The sequence below is a fragment of the Plecotus auritus genome, assembly GCF_963455305.1.
Source record: "Plecotus auritus genome assembly, chromosome: 3".
Taxonomy (NCBI): domain Eukaryota; kingdom Metazoa; phylum Chordata; class Mammalia; order Chiroptera; family Vespertilionidae; genus Plecotus; species Plecotus auritus.
The window spans coordinates 225435667-225462654 of record NC_137772.1 but is presented as its reverse complement, the minus strand read 5'-3'; the positions used below and the strand labels follow the sequence as shown (position 1 = coordinate 225462654).

General features: G+C 38.1%; 1 protein-coding gene across 2 annotated transcripts in view; it reads left to right on the top strand.

Moving 5' to 3' along the window:
* The window catches only part of SMC1B (structural maintenance of chromosomes 1B), a 57981-nt gene that overhangs the window by 11664 nt on the left and 19329 nt on the right, over window positions 1–26988 (top strand). For both annotated transcript variants that reach the window (XM_080660960.1, XM_080660959.1), the window contains exons 7-17: window positions 651–791; window positions 5027–5109; window positions 5677–5884; window positions 8301–8486; window positions 10478–10657; window positions 14636–14782; window positions 18324–18461; window positions 18753–18869; window positions 20375–20481; window positions 25386–25527; window positions 26390–26535. In XM_080660960.1, the coding sequence (XP_080517086.1) occupies window positions 651–791; window positions 5027–5109; window positions 5677–5884; window positions 8301–8486; window positions 10478–10657; window positions 14636–14782; window positions 18324–18461; window positions 18753–18869; window positions 20375–20481; window positions 25386–25527; window positions 26390–26535 (1595 nt within the window). The remainder of the gene's footprint in view (window positions 1–650; window positions 792–5026; window positions 5110–5676; window positions 5885–8300; window positions 8487–10477; window positions 10658–14635; window positions 14783–18323; window positions 18462–18752; window positions 18870–20374; window positions 20482–25385; window positions 25528–26389; window positions 26536–26988) is intronic.

The following is a 26988-nucleotide window of genomic DNA, read 5'->3' as shown; positions in this document are numbered from 1 at the left end:
TTTTGTAATAAGTGTTAGGTAATTCTTGTGTTTTTAAAATAACTTTTTTTCATGAATATTATAAAAACTTAAAAGTCAGATACATATGGCTTTGAAGAGATATGATCACTTAATTGACAGGGAAATTGATTACTTAATGTGATTTAAAATAGTAAGTGATGAATTAATATCCAATTTAGTACATAAAATTTATGTACAATAAATTGATGGTAGATATCCAAACACTTGTAATTCAGAGTTTTTAAACATTCCACTAAATTTTTATCATTTATCTTTTTCATTAACTTTATAATAGTCTAACATTACAACATATGTACTAAAGTTTTGTGACTATATAAATAGGAAAAGTACATAATTTTCTCTGAGTTCTTCTTTTGGATTTAATGAGGTTTAATCTCCCTTCTCTTTTAAGGATTTCTTACGGAGACCTGATAGAGTTGATTTTGAATATCTTATTGATATATCTAAACTGTTTTAAGTAAAACATTCATTTAATTTCCACATCTTCTCTGGAGAAGATGGCCAATTCTGATCTAATTTATGTAAAACATACTTTTAATGAGATTAAATGTCTGTTAGTAAAGGCTATCACCTAAAGACTTTCCTCTCATGCTCCTTTGAGTTAGCAATGTTTAATGCTCTTCACACAGCTGGATCGTTATAAAGAACTTAAGGAACAAGTAAGGAAGAAGGTGGCTATAATGACCCAACAACTGGAAAAACTGCAGTGGGAACAGAAGGCTGATAAAGAAAGACTGGCGTTTGAAAAGAGGAGGCATGGAGAGGTTCAGGTACTTGGTTTGTACACTCATGATTTACAAATACTTTCAGTGAAATTTTATTAGCTTTTTATATTAGCCTTTCAATATGGAAGTGGATTTATATCAGACATAAGCGATTAATCAACAAATTCTTGGTTACCTGTTATGCTGCTTGTCAGATAGGTGCCACTTTAGGGTCTAAGGTTCAGATAGTGCCTTCATTCGTATAGTCAGTAAGCATTTTCTGTGCATCTGCATAGTGATAGGGATGAGCAGGTGATAGAGCCTCTATTCTTACATGTATTATATGGCCCAGTGAGGTTAGGAGGAGGACAGATAAAGGGAAAAAGTATCGAATAGAGGTGAATGCAAAATTACTTGGAAACATTAAGGCCATTGCCCAAGAGGAGTGTAATAGTCTACATGGGAAGTGGCCATCAACATAGCATTTTATTTTATATTTTTTTCAATTAGCAATAATCGCGCCTCCGATAAACCTCATTGGCTATGAGACTGCCACAGCGCAAAGCTCAAAATAGCATTTTAATGGTCTGCCGTGGAGTAAAATAGACCTGGCTTCCAGTTAGTCTTGTAGTTACTGACCTGTGAATCTTGGTAATTAAATTATTTAACTTGTCTGGCTTTGGTTTCTTCATTTGTACAGTGAGGAGAGGTATGTCTACCTCAGTGATGGGCAGGTTCAATAAAATGAAACGGGGTGTGGTACTACCCCAAGCATCTGATCTTTCCCTCTAATGCCTCATGGTGTAGTATATGATAATCACATGAAGAGACTGAGGGTTTGATTCCCGGTCAGGCACATACCCCAGGTTGTGGGTTCGGTCCGCGGCCGGGGTGTGTATGGGAGGCAACTGATTGATGTTTTTCTTTCACATCGATGTTTCTCTCTCCCTCTCCCTTTCCCTTTCCCTCTTTAAAATCATTTATTTTTTAATTAAGAAAAAAGCCCTTGGCCTGGTGGATTGGTTGGAGCATTGTCCTGTATGCCAAAAGGTGTGGGCTCGATCCCCAGTCAGGGCACACACCTAGGTTACAGATTTGGTCCTCTCAGGGTCTGTACAGGAGGCAACCAATTGATGTTTCTCTCACATTGATGTTCTCACCCTGACTCCCCCTTCCTCTCTAATATCAATGAATATATCCTCAAGTGAGGATTAAAATAAATTTTAAAAACAGCAAATTTAGTAACATAGCAGTAATTAATTTTAAAATACTTGAATAATTTGTATTGCATTATAAAATTGTACACTGCTATAAATTCTCATTGCGCACTTTTGCCTTTGTGCATGCTAATTTTGAAAAAACTTACTTATCACTACATGTTAAATTCTATGGTTATGACAGCACAAAGCTTTACCTAGCCTGCCTTTTCTCCCTACCCCACCAAAAAAAAACTGAGAATAATTTCTTCTGCATCTAATTGTTACAGAAAACCGAAGAAGAACAAAGCAATACTTAGAGAGACGGAGTTACATTTATTACGCGCGGGTCCAGAGGAGAATGTCTCTCAAATTCTGGGCCCCAACATGCAGGAATTTTCCCTATTTATATGTTTTTACCTTCTTTGTCTCCCTAATATGGGGTGTTTCCGACCCCTTTTGCAAGTTCCTAAAGAGCCCGTATGTGCTGGGGCCTGGAGACCTCAACCAGAGGCCTGGCCTGGCGCCAGCACTGATAACCTTGTCTGGGAAGGTTTAATGGCCTCTCTGAAATGGGAGTAGTCTTAGCAAGCAAGAATGTACAGAAGCCAAAGAGCAGGGTCAAAATTTCAAACAGCAGTATTTATATAAGATGGATGCTTCATAATCACTCATTATTCTTAATCTATATCTAAAGAATTTTATCAGATCGAAGGGAAAGTACAATTAGTTGGTACAGCTTTACTAGACTGGAAGCTTCTTAAAGGCAGGATTCATAACAGTGTCCTTTATAACTTTTGTACTTAGTACATGTCAGTAAGTTTTGGCTGAATTGCTGTTGTCTTTTGAATATGAAAACACTGACAGGAGAAGAAATAGATTGAGGTCGAGAAAGATGGAGAAATACGTACTCCTACTCGGTGTCCCATAGGACTGGTGGCCCCCTCCCTGGACAGGAGGGGCTGTAACTTTCCACAGATACCAGATGGCCAGCTGCTGGCAGTGGCTGGTTTTCCAGACCCTGGCACAATCAGCTGGCATCTCCAATGCAGAATGCCTGCTACCAAGGCCGACTGATTTCCCCCATTATGTGTCCAGCAGAGCACCCAGTCCCTGACCCCTCCCCGTCGGTTGATGACCCTGGCCGTTCACATTTCCTCCAGGAAAGCCTGTTCCTCAACCAAAGCCTGTCTGACGTTTCTTCCCGGCTCTTTGCCCAACAGGGAGTGATCCCGCAGAGACCCACCTGCCCGGGAAGTAGTTGCCACAAAGAAACGCCTCTGGCATGACACATGCCTTGGGCGTGGCCGGAGTGAAGGCCGAGGCGGTTTCCCAGTTGACTGAACCTTGTATTCTTTGTCAAGTGATCTTGTGTTTCCTCTTTGCATGGAGTTCTTGGTGGGACACTAACGTTTCAGTAGGGGACTCTCGTTTTAAAAGGTTTGCGTCCTAGAGAAAAACGAACCGTGTCTCGCTTGTTTTTACAGCTCTGGCACCTAGCACAGTTGTCTGTTCAGTGAATTTGAGTGATACGTGAATACACTGAGATCAGCATCTGCCTAGAATATGTTCCTTTCCACTTAAAACTTTCGTATTTCGTCTTTTTCCTGGCGTGGTACACTGAAAAAGATTTGTGTTTTTGACTTTTGTACACTCCTGGTTTTAAATTACTTAGTAACGGAGTAAGATTCATCTTGCTGTGTGGTGCACAAGACGAATTAGACGGGGGAGAGGTTAAAGACATGAAGCTAACTGGAGCCTACCGCTGTACTTAGATTTAGTGGCAACGTGAAGGAGCAAGACTTTGGTGAAGCCCTCCTCCCACAAGCCTCTCGGAGGCTTATACGTCCTGTACTGTTGTAGCACTAAGCCACTCTGCTGGGATTACTTATTTAATTTTCTGTCTCTCCCACGAGACATTGTTCTTGAGAGCAGAGACTGTGTCCTGTTCTTTGCTTTTCATTTATCTTCATTGTTGAAAGTATTACAGATGTCCCCTTCCCCCCGCATGTTCTGTTCTTTGTATCTCTAGTTCCTAGCCATGTTAGCCAGTGAATAAATATTTATTGCATGAGTAGTTTGCAGCACAGGGGATATAGTCAGTAATATTGGGATGAGTATGTGTGAGGCCAAGCGGGTACTTGAAGCAGTGGGGGGACTACTCTGTAAAGTACATGATTTCCTAACCACTTTGTGTGCACCTGAAACTAATACAGAATAACAGTGAAGGTCAACTGTAATTGAAAAATAAATTTTAAAAAATTCATTATATATAACAAAGCACAGATAGTTTATATTAAAGCAGAAGTCCCAGAAGAAATTGTTGATATTCTCATGAAATACTCAATTTATACTATATTATATAACATTATCAAATGGCATCTTTTCATTTATGAGCTAATTTTATAATGCAGGATGATATTTCTCGTAAGTGCTCAGAGAGGGACACCTTGTTTTTATTTTCCTGAGATTTAGTTTCTTTTAGTTGTTAATTAAGTTGCACATTCAAGATTAGATTCTAGTGTTATTTCATTGTTTTTTATTTTTCTGTGCATGACCTATTTACTCCATCTCAGTTTGGTACTAATTTAAAATATTTTAACTAAAAACATTCCAGATATGTGAAAAAGAAAAGAACTGTGTATCATCTATAATAATAAAAGGGTAATATGCTAATTAGACCAGACATCCTTCCAGACGACCTTCTGGACAAAGCCTTGGCGGGGGCTGAGGCAGAGGCGGCCGCTGCGGCAGCAAGGGCCCAGCCCCTTGCGTGAGTTTCATGCATCGGGCCTCTAGTCTGAAAATAATACCTTGGAGGGAGTTTGAGTTTACCAGAATAAACTTTGTAGAGATCATATATTTAGTAAAGGGTGGAGCCAGGACTTGAATCCTGATTCTTATAACCTCAAAGCTCTATACCATCCTGCCTTTTCACAATTAAAATTTGCTCTTATGAGTATTTTCATGTGGTTATATTTGATATATTTTAAATTCAGAACAACTAAGGATATTACAGTAAGTTCTAAGCAGATGGTGAAAAATAATCAGTTTTATTTGTTTGGAGTTGCTGTAATTGATTTTAGGTTTCATTTCCTAATTTAGGAAAATCTAAAACAAGTAAAAGAACAAATAGAAGATCATAAAAAGCGAATAGAGAAGTTGGAGGAGTATACAAAAACATGCATGTGGGTATTGTTAAAGGTTTTTGCAGCTGTCATAGTTCAAGGGTCTGGTTTATTTGTGGTATATTCATCAAGTAAATGCTTTCATTGTATCATATTTTCACTCTTCCATTGTTTATAATTAAAAATTATACTTCAGCACATAAATAAAATATTTAAGTTTTGAAAATATAAATGTTTATCAGTAGTGAAACTTAAAACTCTCTTTTGGTATTAATATTTTTAAAAAAAGTTATGAAAGCTAGTACAATCTAAGTATTCTCCCACTAAGAGTTTTTTTAATTGGCATTTACTTATTATTAAGCTCATGATGATTGCTCTGGTTATATTGATCTATCTTTACTTTTTCAATATCCAGAAATATGTATCTTTTGAATCAATAAAGAATGATCAAAATCTCTTGCCCAAGTTTGGTGCTAAGTTTATTTTATTGCATTTTTCATCACTTAAAATTGATAGAGCACTATTCCATTCCCCTGCAATGCCAGACCTGAGTATATTGTATCTTGTAATTTCTAAATTTTTGTTTTACTTTTTGCTATGTAATTTATTTTTGTTATTATTATATAGGGATTGCTTGAAAGAGAAAAAACAGCAAGAGGAAATACTAGTGGATGAAATTGAAAAAACAAAATCAAGAATTTCGGAAGTTAATGAAGAGATGAGTCTTATTAGAAGTGAACTGCAGAATGCTGGGATTGATAACCATGAGGGAAAACGTCAGCAAAAGAGAGCAGAGATTCTGGAGCACCTTAAAAGGCTTTACCCAGATGCTGTGGTAATAGAATGCATAGTTAATGGAAACAAAAAGGCTAAGCTTTCTTTCTTTTTTTTTTTTTTAATATATTTTATTGATATTTTACAGAGAGGAAGGGAGAGGGATAGAGAGCTAGAAACATCGATGAGAGAGAAACATCGATCAGCTGCCTCCTGCACACCTCCCACTGGGGATGTGCCCGCAACCAATGTACGTGCCCTTGACCGGAATCGAACCCGGGACCCTTCAGTCCGCAGGCCGACGCTCTATCCACTGAGCCAAACCAGTTTCAGCAAAGCTTTCTTATTTGGGATTTAAAATGTTACCATTATTTGAAAGAAAAATCATTTCAGAAATCTTTATTATTTATTTTTAAAATATAGTAAATATTTGGGGTGAAAATGTTAATAACTTCCAGTAGTATCTACAGATAAGTAATTTGGGGGAGGAACATTTCCATGAACACATTACCAGAAAGTCCAGGTTATGGCCAGTATCCCCAAGGACTTGGTTGCCATGAGGTAGTTTCTCTCCCCAAAGCACAGCCTCACACCTCTTCCTGGTTTTATTTTTTTAAATCATATTTTCAGTAGATATCATTGGTATACTTTTGTAACAATGAACTTTTATTTACTAAATCTGACTTACATCCAGTTTTGCTATTATTTCATCAGTCCAAACACAGCAATATCTAATCTGTTGCTTAGAATGTCAACCTCACAAAATTATTTCTTTGGTTTGGGGTCTGGCATTTCACTCCTTGGTCCCTAACACCAGTGTTCACTGCCCAGTCCTTATTTTGTGATGGCCTGTTTTCAGCATTTGACACTGTTCGCCACTTGCACTGTTTTGAGACCCCTGCCCCTTGGTTCTGTGACACCAGTCTCACGATTTTCCGCCTATCTCTGGCCACCCCAGCTTCTCCTCCTTCATGCCGTCCTTTTTTACTTTCTCTCTTTGAATTGTTGGTCTTGACTTCTGGATGATGATGAAGGAGTAAGTCTTGGTCACAGAATCCTTCCCCCAGATCAAACAAAAAGACAAAAACTAGTTAAAAACACATAAAACTAGGCCAACAAAGGCTCATATACATCTAATGCCATAAACTTCAGAAAATGGTATAGTCCAGGATTTTTTTAATTGAAGTATATCCTTTTAAAGCATTTATTTTTGGTATTGAACTTATTGGGTTTACATTGGTCCATAAAATTATATAGGTTTGAAGTGTACAATTCTACAATACATCATCTGCATTGCATTGTTTGCTCACCACCCAAAGTCTAGTCTCCTTTCATCACCATTTATCCCCCTTTTATCCACTTCTACCTGCCCCCACACCCTTTCCCTCTGATAATAACCATACTGTGGTCTGTGTCTATGAGGTTTGGTTTTTTTGTTTATTTAATCCCTTTACCTATTTCACCCAGCCCCTCAGACCCCCTCCTCTTTGACAGCTGTCAGTCTGTTCTCTGTGTGTCTGTCTCTGTTTTGTTCATTAGATTCCACATGTAAGTGAAAGCATATGGTATTTGTCTTTCTCGGACTGGCTTATTTCACTTAGCATAGTACCCTCTAGATCAGCAGTTTTCAGCTAGTGTGCTGCAAGAATTTTTAATAGTCAAAAGGTGAAAGGAGAAGAAAAAAACGAAGAGCAGGATACGAAGTATTAACAACAATCATGATCTATCATAAAGAAATTAGTATTCCTGAAGTAGAACCAAGCAAATAACAAAAGAGTCTAAGACACAAAATTGAATCTTCAAATAGTCTAGGAAGCATTGATATAGTATGGTTGATGTTCTGACATTTTTGAGAAAACTTATTGAATCGAATCTAATCAATTCTTGACCTTCCTTCAGATCTCAAGTAGCACTTCTTTGTGGGGAGCCATCCCTGACGTCTCAGGTCAACCTAGTCCGTGTAATACATTCTCAGAGCATTCTGTGCTTTATCACCGTGTCTATTATAAGTCTATTTTGTACATGTGTCTAGTAATTGATTATTCATATCTTTCTTCCCTACTAGACGCCTGACAGCTCTGTGAGATCAGAATGTATCTGCTTTGTTCAGTAATGTTTACCCAGTGCCTAGCTCAGTACCTGCATGTGGTGATGAAATGAGGGGTCCTCATAATTCTTATTTAGTAAATGAGGAAATGGATGAATACCATTTAATTACTGTGGCTTTGTAAAAAATATTTTAATACCTTGGTGAGGCTAGCCCCTCATTATTCTTTTCTTAAGTGAAATGTGACACACCTAAATGAATATTTCATAACAAAACTTATGTCCATTTGAATGAGACTCCATGAAAATCTGATGTTTATAATTTTATAAAATTAGTTTTTGGTTTATGCTGCTTTGTTACATTAGAAAACAATGAATCATATGTTCCTCATGAATGTATTTTTTGCTCTCCTTTTTTGAAACCTGCTAAGTTTGGAAGACTGCTTGACCTGTGTCATCCTATTCATAAGAAGTACCAGCTGGCTGTTACTAAGCTTTTTGGCCGGTACATAATCGCCATTATTGTAACCTCTGAAAAGGTAGCAAGAGATTGTATTCGATTTCTGAAGGAGGAAAGAGCCGAACCTGAGACATTCCTTGCTCTAGATTACCTTGATGTAAGAAATTTATAACGTTTAGTATTTAGTAGTGATAAAATCTTGTTTAAAGTATGTCTTTATTGCCTAAAACTATGGTAGTGATTGAAAAAAAACAGCCTGTATGCCAGTCAGTCGTTCAGATGGCTGGTGTTAATGTATTGGCAGGCCAGGAATAGTATCAAGTGGGTGCTGTCTTTTCTGACTTCATATCATTTCTTCCATAGCTAGTTTGCCATAATTCTACCTTGATGATTTCGAGGACATTGTTTTAGCCTACTAGACAGCAATATTTTTGTTCAATAGCAAAGTGTAAGAGGTGGATAAGACATAAGGTCTGTTGGAGAAATGCCAACCAGAGTCTCAGTTGTAAACGTGATCCAGTAAATATGCATCCATCTTGGTAGAGCAGGCGAATGTGGAGCCTTGGGCATGTGCTGAGCATCCAGAGTCTAAACCCTGAGGCAGGAACTCTGTCATCGTCAAGATGGATGTCCTTTCCCTGGCTGCGTAGCTCAGCTGGTTAGAGCATCGCCCTGATCAGTACGCCAAGGCTGCAGGTTCCAGCTCCCGTCAGGGCAATACAGGAAGCAACCAGTGAATGCATGAATAAGTGGAACAACAAATCTCTCTCATAAATTTTTTAAAGATTTATAACCTTCATTGATTTTTTTTCTTGGCTGCTAAAGAAAATGTCCTGTTGGTCCTGCCTTCCAGAACCTGAACCCAAGGCAGCGGTCAAGAGCACATGCCCTAGACTAGGACTGACCTGAGGATGAATCTCAGCCCTGCTTTTAATTAGCTCCCACTCACTTGTTGTTAATTGCTCTTAACTGAGCTTCAGTTTCTTCACCTGTGAAGTGGAGGAAGCAGTGCTTACCTTCTTAGATTATCGCAGAGAGCATTCACATGGATAGCACCTGGCAGTGCCTGGCCCAGAGGCCTCAGCAAATGCTCGCTGGGTACTGAGAGTCCAGACTTGCCTTTTGCACTTCCACTTTTTGCTTATATCTTCTGCCCACGAAAATTGCGTGACCTAATTCATCAGCCTGTTCAATCCTGCTTTACTTACTTCATGCTTGAGATTTTTTCAAGGCACCCTCATTTTAAAAGACCTAATACAGAAGGTTGGAAATGTAAAGGAAATATTTCTACCCCTTCTCAATGTCCAGTTCCTTAGTTGTAACTATTTTACGTTGCTTCCATACATTAAGTTTATGTAAATACATATTCCCAGGTGTATGTGTCCGCACACATTTTGGTTGTATATAGGGTTTTGTTTTATAAAAACGAGGCCGTACTTTCTGGTTTCCAGTGGTACATTGCAGGTACTCCTTTTTTTAAGCTATTGGTAGACTCAACTCAAAAGTCAAAGAAGGTCTGATGGCTTTCCCAACCCTTTAAACCTAGAGTGATTTTTTTTGAGCTCCACAATGCTGGGCCACTCTTCTGACACACACACATAAGTGGGTATTATCTCTCACTAGGTTTTATGAGTTTGAGAACACGGCGTACTTATCATGCATCACTTTGTCCCAGCTGGCTAGTGATGGAGTTGGATCTGGAAATTTTATCTTCTGGATTTTGATGAAGTGTATTTTTTTAAATTTAATTCTCACCCAAGGATATTTTTTTATTGTTTTTTTTTTTTTTTCTGTTTGGTTTTTTAGAGTGGGAGTGGAAGAGACAGAGAGAGAAACACATTGGTTGCCTTGAGCCTGCAACCAAGGAATGTGTCCTTGGTCGAAATGGAACCTGGACCCTTTCAGCCAGCAGGCAGGTGCTCTACCCACTGAGCCATCTGGGTAGGGCTGATGAAGTGTATTTAAAATAGCGCACGGGCCAGCGGTGGGGCACAGTTCGGCAGGTCCTGGTCAGACTTTAGTGTGTGAGTGTGTACTGTTAATCTCTTACTGTCATGCCTGTGTGTGCTTTCTGAGAAAGAATGTACTGAGTACTGTACTTGGATTTTTATTTTAGTTTACCTAATAAGTACTTTTTAAACCTTTTAGATCAAGCCAATTAATGAAAGGTTACGGGAGATTAAAGGCTGTAAAATGGTGATTGATGTCGTAAAGACTCAGTTTCCTCAGCTGAAGAAAGTAATTCAGTTTGTGTGTGGAAATGGCCTTGTCTGTGAGACTGTGGAGGAAGCAAGGCGTATTGCCTTCGATGGACCTGAAAGACGGAAGGTAAGATGCTTAGATTGTACTTGAGGGTAATCTGAAGCAATATTTATAAGACTGATATATTCCGCAAATATTAACATATGCTTTCATATGACTCTTTTAGTAAGGAAAACTAACATAGAACCTAAGATGGTTATGGCTTCACTGGTTTTTATGTTTAGTTGAGTTTTCAAAAAATTCACTTCTGTAGCATTTCCCTATATCAGAAATTATATTTTGGAAATTAGATTTATTTTAATAGTATCTCAAGGCAGTTTATTTTTTTGCTCATATGCAATACATGTTCTAGCTGAATCTCGATATGCCCTGCATTTAGCTGTGTAGTACATGTATTTCTGAGTATCAGGGAAAAATGTAGGTGCTTAGTTTATATTCTGGGTTAATTCTTCCATAGTTTAATAGAAGAATTCTTACACATTCAAGGTTTTAACACATTTGAAGTTATAGAAATGGCACAATTAAAATTAGGGTACTAAATATCTTTCAAGGAAATTTTGGTTTTAAAAATATTGTTTTAGTCTCAGTTGAATAGAGTTTGTATTTAGTTAACAATGTTTCATTTCTCAGATTATCTGACATACTTTTTTAAAAACTGTATCTCTGATGAAACTTACTTAGTGCCATAGGGCATAAGCCATGAAGCAAACGCAGTGATGCTGCTTAGGAATTAATTCTGTGACTTTAGACAAATTTCTAAGCCTCTAATTTTAGTTTTCTCATCTAAAATTGGGGAAATAACAGTACCTACCGTATTTCATAAGCGTTATACGGGTTAAATTAAGTAATAACATGCAAAATACTATTATAGGGCCTAGCAAATAACTCTCAAGAAATCGTAGTCATTTTTTAATTTACTAGTGAATTAAAATATTTGATCTGGAATGCCCAGTATTGCAAATGAACACAAAACAGGCTATTACTATGAAAGATAGTAATTTTTAGTTTTTTATTGACTGGCTAACATAAATAACTTCTCACATATTTTAGTACTCCTATCAGTAATAATTTTAATGATAATGGGATCACAGTCTTAGGAATCACTGTCATTGATTTCTACATATTAAATTTAAGCAGCTGGAATAAATGAGCTAATATATCTTCCTTATTTTGCTACCTAATTAAATGTGTTACATTTTATTTTTGTATGTTTGTAAAATATATTTTATAAAATTGATTTTTGAAGATTTATGAAGTCATTTTAAAGAACTCACATGAAGATAAGATTGTGTTTATTCCTTCTTTCATTTAACAAATATTAATGGTTTATATCTGTTCACATAAGATGCCTTTCCCCTTTAGGCTACATCCTGTTCTTATCGTTATTTCAAAATTTTAATCAGCTTTGTCATTTGTGTCTTAAGTATATTACAGAGGCCTTATCTTCTCCCTATTATTGTTATGCCACTTCAGGAATTGTCTCTGTGCTTAAGGATATGTAAGACCTTTGAATAGATGTCACATTTTCACAGATACATGTCTTCAGTTTGTCCTTTTGTTTTTTTCATGGACTTCATCTTTTCATAGACTTGATACCATGTTTTAGAATTTTCTTTACTCAAATACTGCAAGTGACATCACCAGATAACATTTTGGTTAGTTTCTAAACAACATATAGCATATATAAACTACATAATATAAATTATAGTATTTCTGCTAGCTATCATTTGGTCATCAAGATTTTTATGATAATTCAATTTTTTAAATTTATGTAACAACATTTAAATCTGGAATTCCTTTTTAAAAAATGTAAAATTTTATTGATTTCAGAGAGGAAGGGAGAAGGAGTGAGAGATAGAGACATCAATGATGAGGGAGAATGCACGCCCCCTACTGGGGATCAAGCCCGCAACCCAGGCGTGTGCCCTTGACTGAAATTGAACCTGGGACCCTTCAGTCCTCAGGCCAATGCTCTAGCCGCTGAACCAAACCAGCTAGGGCTGGAATTTCTTTAAATACGTGTGATTCCATCCATTCGCCGTCACCAGAAAAACAACAGTTACTTGCTTTCTCTTCCCATAGACTGGGTGGTTGTTACTTTAAATAAAATATATATAGGAAGATCTACTTATATTTTATCTTTTTAATATGATTTGGCAAAAAGAAAGAAAAAGATCCAGAAAAATGTCATTAACTTGCTGGATAATTTGTGAGAAGATCATTTTTTCAAAAATTGTACCCATTTGCCAAAACCGGTTTGGCTCAGTGGATAGAGCGTCAGCCTGTGGACTGAAGGGTCCCAGGTTCGATTCCGGTCAAGGGCATGTACCTTGGTTGCGGGCACATCCCCAGTAGGAGGTGTGCAGGAGGCGGCTGATCGATGATGTTTCTCTCTCATTGATGTTTCTAACTTTCTATCCCTCTCCCTTCCTCTCTGTAAAAAATCAATAAAATATATTTATAAAAAAACAAATTGTACCCATTAAACAAGAGAGAATAAAAATGCAAGGTACAGAAGTTGGAAAACTGGATACCATCTGGAATAAATATAGTTGAATCTAGACTTCACCCGTTATGTCAGATTGCTTTCCAGGTGGATTAGGAAAGTGTAAAAATTAAACTCTGAAGATACTAAGAAAAACCATGGGAATTTTTTTCTAAATTGCAGAGAAAGTAAGTCCTTTGCAATATGATAAAAATCCCAAAATCTATGCAAAAGATGGATAAATTCACATAAACATAAAACATTTTTGCATGGCAAAACCCACCATGAATAAAATAAAAAAGACATGGCAACCAGGGAAAATACTTGCAACTTACAGTAAAGATCACATTTTTCTACAAATTAATTAGAAAATGAACAAAAATAAACATGGACAAAGGATATGAACAAATTTTATAAAAGGAAATATAATTGCTCTTAAATATGAAAACTCATCCTTACTTAAAATACGGGAAATGCCTAATAAAGGAGCACCGAAATCGTATCTTCACCTGTCAGATTCATCCACGTCACAAGGTTAGACAACACCTGATGGGGAGAGAGGCCCTGCCATTCACTGCTGTGATCGTGTAAGTTAGTGTCAGCTCCGTGATGGGCAATCGGACCAGTTGTACTTCTTAGGAACTTCACGTAGATAAACTCACATGTATGTGAAATGATGTATGTACATAAGATTTATTCATTGAGCCATTATGTGTAACAGGAAAATTTGGAAACAAGACTCAATAAGATTATAATGTGTTCACAGAATGGAATATCCTGGGGCCTTAAATAAGAATGAACTTCTGATGTATACAAGTCTGAGCTGAGGGTCAGTACTGTATTTCACTCCCTTTGTCACTCCAGTCCCCAGTGTGGAATCTCACACAGCAGTCATGCAGGGAACGTCTGAATGAAGGAATCCGTGAGACTCCTATTGGTTGGCTTTTTTAAAATCAGCTCATGTTACATGGTTTTCGTCCTTTACAGGTGACCTCTTCCTGCTTTCACTAAACACATTTGCAAAACATTGAGAATTTATTTTATTTATTTCATAAAGCCTGTGCTTACTCAGGACTGTAACTTCAAGCTGTTTTTATACCCTTGACTCCATTTAAGGTTTTGTTCTTGGTCCCAGGTCATATCCATTTTGGCAGATGATATTTTTGGTGTCTTAAAGTTGATAAGATGATTTTCATAATATGCCATTGACATGTGATTTCAAAATCTTCAAAATACAGCATTATATAATGCAAACTATTTAATATTAAATACAAATATCGTTGGTTTTTTCTTCTCAATATTGAATATGTTTGGAACTAATATACAATTTACTTTTGAACCTTTTTAATTTCTAATTTGTTGCCTAGAATTGCTTTGAGCCTTGTAAAACAGGGCTTTGTATTTGTGGTTTATTGGTTGGTGTCTTTTCACATGCTAGAGATTTATTATGTGGTTTTTCTTATCTAAAAGTTCTCAGCTGTAAAAATTGCCTTATTATGTCCTACTTTTATCTTCTTCATGTACATTTCTCCAATGTAAAATATTTTTTAATTTTACAGACAGTAGCTCTTGATGGAACATTATTTTTAAAATCTGGGGTGATCTCTGGAGGTTCAAGTGACTTAAAATACAAGGCTCGATGCTGGGATGAGAAAGAGATAAAGAATTTAAGAGACAGAAGAACCCATCTAATGCAAGAATTAAAGGTAAATCCGTATTATAAAAGTTACAGGATACTGAGTAGAATAATTATGTTCTTAAACTAATTTGCCCTATATTATAACATACAAAAATAAATTCCAGATAGATTAAACCACTTGAATGTTAAAAAAATTTTTAATGAGGACAAAGAGCCATTGTATATGTTTTCTTAAAGTTTAAAATGAATACTGTAGGTTCTGTACTATCGAAGAACTTTTTACAGTTGACTTGAATAACAACATTATGATAGAAACATCTGGGCAAAGGATAGGATTAAACAATTCAGAGAAAGAAGAACTCCATATGGCTGGTACACATGAAACAATGCTCAATGTAGAATACTAGAGGCCCGATGCACGAAATTTGTGCAGGGGGCTCAGCCCTCGCAGCCCCGGCTTCATCTGGAAGGTCATTTGGCTGTCCAGTCTAATTAGCATATTATGCTTTTATTATTATAGATAGTACTCAGGGGAATACTAATTAAATTAAGATTACTTCATACCTATCAAAGAGACTTGGAAAAATATATATGCTGGTGGAGATGTAAAGAAACGTGAGCTCATACATTATTTATAGAAATGTAAATGGTTATAGTCTTGGGGAAAGTGATCCGTACCAGCTATTAAGAACATGAATACCTTTGACCCATCAATCTCACCCTAGGGAATCTATTGCATGGAAATAGAAGCACCAGTACTTAAAGGCATACATACGAGGATGTTGTTGCAGCATTGTTTGTGGTTACAAAGTGAATGCCCCTTATTTAGGGAATAGTTAAATAATTTTGGTACAGACTCACTCTGGAATAATACGCAGCTATTAAAAGAATGAATTTAGAGCTTTATCTAAGTTGACTCTTGTGAGTAGCTGAATGAGAGAAGCAAGAGCCATGAATGCATGTTCAATATGATTCTTAATTTTCAAAATAAGAAGGGAAAAACATATAGGTAGATATGCATACACATGTTCATGTAAGGCCTTGGAGTAAAATACAGAAGAACATACAGCAGGCAGTTAATTTGAGTAAGAGGGTAAGTGAAGGAGAAACCAAGATGGCAGCATAGGTAAACACCTAAACTGCTGCCTCGCACAACAATTTCAAAACTACAACTAAAAGACAAAACAGGCATCACCCAGAACCACAGGAAGGCTGGCTGAGTGGAAATTCTACAACTAGAAGGGAAGAGAAAAGCACACTGCGATTCAAAGGAGCTGCAGAAGGAAGAGGTACAGAGGCGCGTGCGCGGAGAGGACTGGCAACTGAGTACACGGCTGGCTTTCTCAAGTGGGAGGGAGACAAAAGCTCCCAACTGTTCTGAACTCGAGTTCCGGGCGAGACTCTGGGGACCCAGACTCATTCGGGGAGAAACTGGACTGTCTGGCAGCAGGCAAAACTCGAGGGCGGCTTTCTCTCAGAGATGCTTGCAGCAATTACCATGGGACACTGAGACACAAGGGCCTCTTAGGGCAGGGCTGATGGGAAGCCAATGCTGGCTGCTCTGCCCTGAGACTCCGCCCCATCCAAGCTGAGCACGGAGGCTTTTGCAAGTCTTGTCTCATAAGGGTGTCTCCAGCACAGAAGTTCTCCCAGTGTAGCCCCTAACCGGTTTAGCTCAGTGGATAGAGTGTCAGCCTGCGGACTGAAGGGTCCCAAGTTCAATTCCAGTCAAGGGCATGTACCTTGGTTGTGGGCACATCCCCAGTAGGGAGTGTGCAGGAGGCAGCTGATCGATGTTTCTCTCTCATCGATGTTTCTAACTCTCTATCCCTTTCCCTTCCTCTCTGTAAAAAATCAATAAAATATATATATTTTTTAAAAAGTTCTCCCAGCGTAGACACAGCTGATCCTCACAGCCAATTGGCCTGGAGGGTCAATTGCTCCCAGTGATACCAACAACAATCAAGGCTTATCTACAACAAGACTGTGCACACAGCCCACAAAGGGGTGCACCAAGAGTGTCCACCTCAGGTAACTGGGGAGGCTGAGCCACTGGGCCCTATAGGACACCTAGCACACAAAGCCACTCTATCAACTCAGGGAAGCAGCCAAACTGCGGAGACAAACAGGTCACAAATGAAAGAAATGGAGGAAAGCAAATGACTGGATATAGTTTTCAAAACCACGGTTATAAGGTTTTTCAAGAATTTTCTAGAAAAGGCCAATAAATTTAGCGAGACCCTCGAGGAAATGAAAAAGGACCAACTAGAAATTAAGCATACACTGACTGAAATAAAAAATAATATACAGAGATCCAACAGCAGACAAGAGGATCGCAAGAATCAAGTCAAAGATTTGAAATACAAAGAAGCAAAAAACACCCAACTGGAAAAGCAAAAAGAAAAAAGAATCCAAAAGTATGAAGATAGTGTAAGGAGCCTCTGGGACAACTTCAAGTGTACCAACATCAAAATTATGGGAGTGCCAGAAGAAGAGAGAGAGCAAGATACTGAAAACCTATTTGAAGAAATAATGACAGCAAACTTCCCCCACCTGGTGAAAGAAATAGACTTACAAGTCCAGGAAGCACAGAGAACCCCAAACAAAAGGAATCCAAAGAGGACCACACTAAGACGCACCATAATTAAAATGCCAAGAGCAAAAGACAAAGAGAGAATATTAAAAGCAGCAAGAGAAAAACAGTTACCTACAAGGGAGCACCCATACGATTGTCAGCTGATTTCTCAACAGAAACTATGCAGGCCAGACGGAAGTGGCAAGAAATATTCAAAGTGATGAATAGCAAGAACCTACAACCAAGATTACTCTACCCAGCAAAGCTATCATTCAGAATTGAAGGTCAGATAAAGAGCTTCACAGATAAGAAAAAGCTAAAGGAGTTCATCACCACCAAACCAGTATTATGTGAAATGCTGAAAGGTATTCTTTAAGAAGAGGAAGAAGAAGAAAAAGGTAAAGATAAAAATTATGAACGACAAATACATATGTATCAACAAGTGAATCTAAAAATCAAGTGAATAAAAAACCTGATGAACAGAATAAACTGGTGAATATAATAGAATCAGGGGCATAGAAAGGGAGTGGACTGACAATTCTCGGGGGGAAAGAGGTGTGAGGGGTACGGGAAGAGACTGGACAAAAAGCGTACACCTGTGGATGAGGGCAGTGATGGGGGATAAGGCAGAGGGTGGGGTGGGAACCGGGTGGAAGAGAGCTATAGAGGGGGGAAGAGGGTAAGTGAAGGGAGAAGGGAGTGGATGAGGCAAGCTGAAAGACGGGTGCACTAAAAGCCTGGCACGATGCATCACATGGTCCCATTCATGTGCCTTGGGTGGAATCCACACGCCCTATTCCTCCATTTTCATTCCTGTTTCCTGTTAGGAAGTGTGTAAGTTTTTTGAGAATGCTATATGGCATCTTGGTTACTCCACATGGCTTATATTCTTAACAGCCCAGAAGAAGGGAAGATGGAATGTGGATGTGGCTATATGTAAAAAGTCAGTGAAATTATGGCCTATGAAAGCACTTTGAAAAGTGAAAGTGCTTTTTCTGCTGTAAAATGTTCTCATATTTCTCTTCCTCTCTAGGATTTAATGAAGCTGCTTCGAAAGGAAGCAGATTTGAAACAAATACAGACTCTGGTACAAGGAACTCATACACGACTCAAATATTCGCAAAGTGAACTAGAGATGATGAAAAAAAAGCACCTTGCTGCCTTTTACCGGGTAATACAGACTTACATAAAATGTTATGGAAATTAGACCAGGACACAGAGTTTCAGGAGTTACATTTATATAGCACCATGTGATTTTTACACTCTACTTCGTGATCTGAGATTATATTACAGTCCTGTAGTTTCTTTATTTTTATGGTTGTTGATCTTATACAATTGTACCTGAATTTACCCTGCCTCATGGATTCCCCTTTATTCTAAAAGATACCTATCACATTTTTTGCTTCACTATATAAAGCTAAAATAGCCATGTTAAAAAAGAATTTTTTTCTCTTATAATTAGGAACAATCTCGGCTACAAAGTGAACTACTAAATATTGACTCTCAATGTTCTATGTTGAATGAAGGAATCAAAAAGTGGCAACAAAGGATTGAAGAATTTCAAGAAAAGATAGATAAGGTCATGAATGATATATTTATTATTAAGTGGCATGTAGAATGTAGTTCTATGCCAGATTTAGAGCTTCTTGAACATGTACTGAGTTTTACTGGTTTGCAAAATTTATTTCCTTGGTCTTTTGAGAACCACTATTGCCATCTGAGGGGACAGTGACCAGTGCATACTTACTCTCTTCCGCTCTCCAACCTTTCCTTGTTCATTGGAAAAGTCACCGCCTCTTTCTCTCTCCCACTGCCATTAATATCAGGAAAGGAAGAGCTTGGTCATTGGGGGTAGCTTTTAAGATAACTTCTTATTTAGTCCAGTGGCTCGGTTGGTTGGAGCATCATTCAGTGCACTAAAGGGTTTCAGGTTCAAACCCCGGTATGGGAGGCAACCAATCTGTGTCTCTCTCACGTCGATGTTTCTCTCTCGTCCTTCTCTCCCTTCCACTCTCTCTAAAAATCAATAAAACATAGCCTTGAGTGAGGATTTTAAACCAAAAGACTCGCTCAGTAATTATTTCTGGAACATTCATTGTATTTGCCAGGCACAGTGGTTGGCTCTGGGGAAACAAAGCGTTGGTCATCTAGCCTCTGCTTATTAATAGGAACTTTCTGATTTAATTCATTTCCCTGTTGCTTACCTTTAATCCTTAGACAGTTGTTTGTCACACCATCACTCAGTGATTTCCACCCATTGCTTTTAGTTCTACCTTCATCACATGATTTGAAACCATACTTTATAGCTCCTTACTGTCTCTCTTTCAGGTTAAACCAGTTCTGGTAGCCATCCTCTGGGGTGCTCTGTTATTTGTCAATGCCCAGGACAAAGCATAATGTCCAAGTGCTGTCTGCCCAGCACAGAGTGCCTGGGACACCACACACAGACTGTCACTTCCGTGGTTTGGATTATCTACTGTGTGAATCATAGCTCACCATTGCATCAATCAGTCACATTCATATTTCACTTATATTCAACTAAAATCTGAAAGTTTTAAACATGCCTTGCTGTAAAAATGGGTCTGTTTGTTGTATAATTTTACATAAATGCAGGGCCTTAAAAATATTGAAGTTATATGTTATTTTGTTGGATTTGGCTTATTCTGGTTTTTCCAAATCTTTTTGAGTCTTAATTCTCTTCTCTAGTCAGGCTTTATTCTGCCTAAGACACTGTGGCATTACTCATAAAAAGAACATTTTATTTATGTATAATATTACATTTTGGTGTGGCTAATGTAATTGAAATGTTTCTCATTTTAAACACTTCATGAAGTCAAAACTCTTAAAACTAATTTTGCGCATTTTATTTAATTTTTAGAATAAGAAACTTGAAAATAGATGGGTGTAGTTTATGGAGCTGAAGAACAAGAAAGCACAGGCTCCTCAGAGTACAGTAATGCTTGTTGGGATTAGTTTTGGGCCTAGTCCAGGAAAACCTAGGAGAGGAAAATTTAGATTTAAGCATTGCCTATATTCTTTCTTAAAATTAATTATTAAACCAATTGTTTTGAAATCATGTAAAAGGTTGAAGATGATATTTTTCAACACTTCTGTGAAGAAATTGGTGTGGAAAATATTCGTGAATTTGAGAAAAAACATGTTAAACAGCAACAAGAAATTGATCAAAAAAGGTATTTTTATTTAAAATGTTGGTGAGCAAAGTACAAATATATAAATAACTATTATTTCATAATTCAAAGGATGCCTGAGGTCTTTATTTCAGTGTATCAAGAAACAGCTAGTAAATACTCATATTCTTATAAAGAGATCTAATTCTTTCATTTCATAATTTTTTAAAGAGAGAACACAAATATGCAAAATAAGAGAATGGGAAAGACACTCATTTACTTAGTTCTCTGTGAATATTTATATATGTAGATAAAATTGATAATTTTCAAGAAATAATATATTACTAAGATAGAAAATTCTGAGGAGGCCAGTTACCATAGGAAAGAAAGTAAAAAACTTCTACGCCTCCCATCCCCAAGTTCACCAGGACATGGTTTCACAGAGGACATCCCAGCGGACTTTAAAGACACAGGAAACTTCAACGGTTGATACTTAAGAAAACCTTCAGTAATTAAACTGTTCCATAGTATAGAAGAGGGAGAAATGCATCTTTTTATGAAAGTTGAAGTCCTATTTCTAGTTTGCTGAAATGTTTTATAATGGAGTGTTGAGTTGTCAGATACTTGTTCTGCCCTCTGTTGAAAGGAGTGTATGGTTGGGTTTGGGGGTTGGCTATTAATATTGTAAGTGACATTGTTTGACTTTAGAGTGTTAAACCAACTTGGCATAACTAGAATGGACCCACTTGATCGTGTATTGTCCTTTTTAAATGTTTTTGGATTTGATTTGCTAAAATTTTGTTAAGAATTTTTGCATCTACATTCATGAGTATGTTGGCCTATAGTTTTCTTTTCTTTCAATGTCTTTGTCACGTTTTTGTATCAGCGTAATGCCAGACCCATACAATGAGTCAAGAATTGTTCTCCTCTGTATTTTTTTCTGGGAGGGTTTCTGTAGAATAATATTTCTTACCTAAATGTTTGATAAAACTTGCAAGGGAAGCCAGTAGGGCCACCCACCTTTCTTTGTTGGAAGGTTTTTTTTGGTATGTTTTGTTTGTTTTTTTGTTTGTTTGTTTTTGTTAATCCTCACCTGAGGATGTTTTTTTCCATTGCTTTCTTGGAGGGAGGGAGGGAGAGACAGAGAGAGAGAGAGATGTGAGAGAGACACATTGACTGGTTGCCTCCTGCACTTGCCCTGACCGGGGGCAGGGAGCAAACTGCAACCCAGCTACATGACCGAGAATAGAAACCATGGCCCTTTGGTGTGCAGGCAGACACTCTACCACTGGGCCACACGGGCCAGGGCATGTGGGGAGGTTTTTTAATTACAGATTCAGTTTTCTTAGTAGATATAGAGCTATTCCGGATACCTTTTTTCTTGAGTGATCTTTGGTAGTTTGTGTATCATCCAAGTTGTCAAATTCATAAACATAAAGTCATTAATAATATTTCCTTTTATCCATTTTAATGTAGGATCTGTACTGATGTTCACTCTTTCATTTCTGATATTGGTGATTTGTCTCCTTTCTTTTCTTCTTAATGTCTAGCTAGAAGTGTGTTAATTTTATTGATTTTTTTCTAAGACCAGTTCTTGGCTTCATTGATTTTCTCTATGGTTTGTCTTTCTATAGTGTTGCTTTCTGGTCTTAACTTTATTATTTCCTTCTACTTATTTGGGTTTAATTTACTCTTCTTTTTCTAGGTTTTAAGATAGAATGTATACCTGTCATTATGTATTTTAGACATTCCTTTCCTAATATAAGCATTTTAAGCTATAGATTTCTCTCTAAGCACTGCTAAAGCTACATCACACTACTTCTGGTATGTTGTATTTTCATTTTCATTCTACTCGGAATATTTTCTAATATTCCTTATGATTTCTTTCTACGACTCAGGGGATGTTTAGAAGCATGTTGTTTAACAGGTATTGGGCAGATTCAGATATTTTTCTGTCACTGATTTTTATTTTAATTACATGTGATAGGAATATATTCTACATTGTTTCAGTCCTTTTACATTGATTGAGGCTTGTTTGATTTCTCAGCATGTATTCCATCTTAATAAATGTCCATGTACACTTGAGAAGAACCTTCATTCTGCTGGTGGGTGGGGTGTGCTCTGGTGGCAGTTGAGTTGGTTCACGTTGCTCGCATCCTCGGCTGTGTAGCTAGCTCTTCAGGCCGTCACTGAGGGGAGTGCTGACCTTCCAGCTACGCTTTCAAGTCTGTCCATTTCTTCATCCAGTCTGTCAGTTTTTACTTCACGAATTTTTTTGAAATCTTTTTTATTGATTGATGGTTTTTTTAAAGAGAGAAGAGAAACATTAATTTGTGTTCTACTTATTTACGCAGTCATGGTTGATTTGTTGTTGTTGTTAATCCTCCTCAAGGGTACTTTTCCATTGCTTTCAGAGAGTGGAAGGGAGCAAAGGGGGGAGCGAGAGAAACATTGATGTAAGAGAGACACATCCACTGGTTGCCTCCTTCAGTCACCCCACCCCCGACCACGTTGGGAACTGAACCTGTAACCCAGGTATGTGCCCTTGACTGGGAATCAATCCCGTGACCTTTTGGTCCTCGGGCCAACGCTCTAACCACTGAGAAAGCTGGCCAGGGCCATTGGTTGATTCTTGTATGTTCCCTGACCGACGGTCGAACACGCCACCTTGGCGTATCGGGATGACACTGACCAACTGAGCTACCGGCCACGGCTACTTCTTGTGTTTTAAAGCCTTGTGATTAGGTGCATATACACTGAGGGGCCAGATGATGATGATCTCTGAACGCATAACCATCTGGCCACTCAGTGGATCCTATATAATGAAGGGCTAATATGCAAATTGTCCCCTCGACCAGGACTTCGACCAGCAGGCAGGCCGGCCAACTGCCCATATCCCCTCCCCCTGGCCAGGCTGGCGGACCCTACCCATGCACAAATTCATGCACCGGGCCTCTAAAATATATATATATTTTATACGTTCAGAGATCATAATAATCTGGCCACTCAGTGTATATTTGGGATTATGTCTTTTTGCTGAATTAATTTCCTTATCATTATAAAATGCCCCTCTTTATCCCTGTCATATTCCTTGTTCTGAAGTCTACTTGAATTTCAGTAGATTTTCTCTGTAAAGAATTCGGTCTATTGCTTTTTATTGAGCTTCTCATAAAATGAACCTGGGATTCTGATTGAGATTACACTGGATTTATAGATTTATTTGAGGAGAACATCTTCAGTCTATTAAGTCCTCTTACTAAGAACATAGACTGTCTCTTCACTTATTCTGATCATCATATTCTTCATTATAATTTTAAAGTTATTTTCCATAGAAATATGAATGTTTTTATTCAGTTAATTTCTAGATTTTTTGTTTTTCTCTCTTGTGAATAATATCTGTTTTATGATATTTTTCTGGTTGTCTTGTACTGATATAGAAAATGGTATCTAATTTTAGATTGATCTAACATCTAATAACTTACTAAAACTTATTGCTTTTAGTAGATTATCCATTATGTATCCCAGGATGCCTCTGCCATCCAGTCAGAGATGTAGAGCAGGCAGTCGAATGTACAGTTAAGAGCTCCTGGGAGAGGTCCAGCTGGAAGTATAAAGTTGGAAATGGTTGGCATACCGATGGCATTGAAGTCATGTGACTGGATAAGATCAACAAGTGAATGGATGTGGGTAGAAAAGAGACCCCAGGCGCTGTTAATTAACAAACTGATCAGAGGAGAAGGAACCATTGAAGGAGCAGTGAGCGAGGAGAAAGGAAAGCCAGGGTGGTGTGGAGTCCCAGCGCCAAGGAGAGAAGTGTTTCCCTAGTCTGCGGCTGTGCGTCTTCCTGCTGCAGCAGAAATTAGCCCCCAGGAGTTTGTTCTTGAGCACGCCTACAGGCAGGCTAAGGGCAGGGACTCCTGTACCTCATAATGTGTCCGTGGGTCATGCTGGCTCCATCACTTCCTAAGTGGGTGGCCTGGAGCAAGATTCTTCCCTCTCTGTGCCTTGGTTTGTCAGGTAAACAGGGACGGTGGTCTTACCTGTCTCAGAAGGTCATACCACTTAAGAGAGCTACTGCATGTAAAAGCATGTATACCTGTCATTAAATAGTATTTCCTTTCTGTCAGCCCAGTTGTTTTTGTTGTTGTCCTTGTATCAGTTGTATCTAGCATAGTATCTGATACACGCAGTGCTTAAAATGTTTCTTGAACGAATGACTCCGTTAGCAGGATATTAGAGGGAGAGAGGATGGAACGGGTCACCTACTGTGATATGGGGCTTCTTCAGAGGACTTTACGGCCCTGGCACAGTAGGGAGAGCAGGGAGCCGGCTGGAAGAGGTTGCGGGGGGAAGGGAGGGCCTGTGTAATACTTTCAACAAGGAAGACTAAAAGAGGAAAAAAAGGTAGTGCTTAGGAAGGAACATGTCCTTAAATTCCAAGTTTGGGAGTTTCTGAATAAATAGCTATTACAAATGACTGACTGACTAAGTACAAAATTGTAACTTAGAAGAAAAAAGGAGGAAACCTGTATAAAAGAGTTAAGAAACATATTGTATGCAAGGTATGGCTACTGATCCAAACAAACGAGCTTTAAAATAGTGAGACTTGGGAAATTTGCCAGTGATAGCAATTTGATATTTAAGGAATTGTCATCGTTTTTATCTGTAATAGTGTATGGTTATGCATTAAAAATCACTTCACTTTCAGAAATACTAGTACATACTAAAACATTTACAGATGAAGTTACATATGTATGAAATTTGCTTCAAATAATCCAGTGAGGGGAGGGAGTGATGAGTGGGGCAATATTGACCATGAATTGATAGTTATTAAAGTTGGATGATAGCTATATGGGAATTCATTATAATACTCCTCCTGCTTTTGTATTTGTTTGAAATTTTCCATAGTAAACAGTGAATTGAAAGGCTATGTTTGCCACTTACAATGCTTGACTTTATTACTCTAGATTAGAATTTGAAAAACAAAAAACTCGGCTTAATATTCAACTAGAATATAGTCGCAATCAGCTGAAGAAGAAACTAAGTAAGATCGACACATTAAAAGAAACTATCCAGAAAGGTAGAGAAGACATTGATAACCTGAGGAAGGTAATTAATAACGAAGTGTCTCATCATTAAAACAATTACTTCCTTCACTGAATGCATCTTGTTGTGCTCCTCAGTGTTACAGAGGGGTGGAGTGCGGGGCAGATTTGAGAAATAACTTGAAGTAAAATGGGCACAGCTTCACGCATTATTAGATGTTGAAGTGGGAGAGGAGGTAGAGGGGAGATGGCACAAATGACTGGTCCTAACTTGGGCAACTGGTGGGTAGGAAAAGCAGGTTAAGGAGAGAAAATTCTGGACCTGCGGGGCTTGAGTTGTCATGTGACATCTAGATAGCAATTTCTGTCGGGTAGTTAAAGAGCATACAGATAATGGGAAGGCTGGGCTAGGTTACGGGGTAAACTGAAACCATATATGAGCGGTCGAGACTCCCAGGCAGAGAGGAAGGCAGTGGAGCAGGGATGGGATTCTGGGATAAGGTCACATAGTACTGCTACGAAGAGAGCCAGAGGGGTGATATCCTTGAAGCCATAGAGAGTCTGGAAGGAGGAAGTGCTGAAAGTAAAATTTACTTAATTTAGTTAAAAAAGTAAAGTCTGTCTGTGTAGTTTGCTAATTAAGAGTTCGTAGTAGCATGAACATTTTCGCCAGACAATGGGAAGAGAAAGCAGGTGGCAGTTAGTGAGGACTGAGTCCGAAGTGAAGGACAAAGGCAGGGCCGTGATCGCCAATTTCCTAGAAGTGTACAGTGAGGTCACCTTCCCTGAGAGCTTCAGGAATCACACAGGATAAGGGTGGTTTGATTTTATTGATAAGAAGATGAGCTATTTAGAAAAGAAGAAGAGTTAGTGACATTATTGATGTAAAAGATGGTAAATCTACAATGCAAATCATCTCCATTCAGGTTGAAGAAACTTGTCTGCAAGTTGTGGATGAGCTCATGGTGAAGCGGCAGCAACTGCAGGATGTATTTGCCGCCCAGAACGCCAATGTTGAGAAAGTCCATGCTCAAACTGAAGAGGAGCGGAAGAAGTTTTTGGCTGTTGACAGGTAATTAAGAAGTTTATCAGTCTGAAAGGCCATAACCAGAGTTTTATTATTTTTTTAATAAATCTTTATTGTTCAGATTATTACAGGTGTTCCTCTTTTATTTTTCCCCCGTAGCTCCCCTCCACCTGATTCCCCACCCCACCCCATGCCCTTACCCCCCGCCACTGTCTTCATCCATAGGTGTAAGATTTTTGTCCAATCTCTTCCCGCACCCCTCACACCCCCTTCCCCCTGAGAATTGTCAGTCCACTCCCTTTCTATGTCCCTGATTCTATTATATTCACCAGTCCATTCTGTTCTTCAGATTTTTTATTCACTTGATTTTTAGATTCACTTGTTGGTATGTATGTATTTGATGTCATTTTGTTGTTCATAATTTTTATCTTTACCTTTTTCTTCTTCTTCCTCTTCTTAAAGAATACCCTTCAGCATTTCATGTAATCCTGGTTTGGT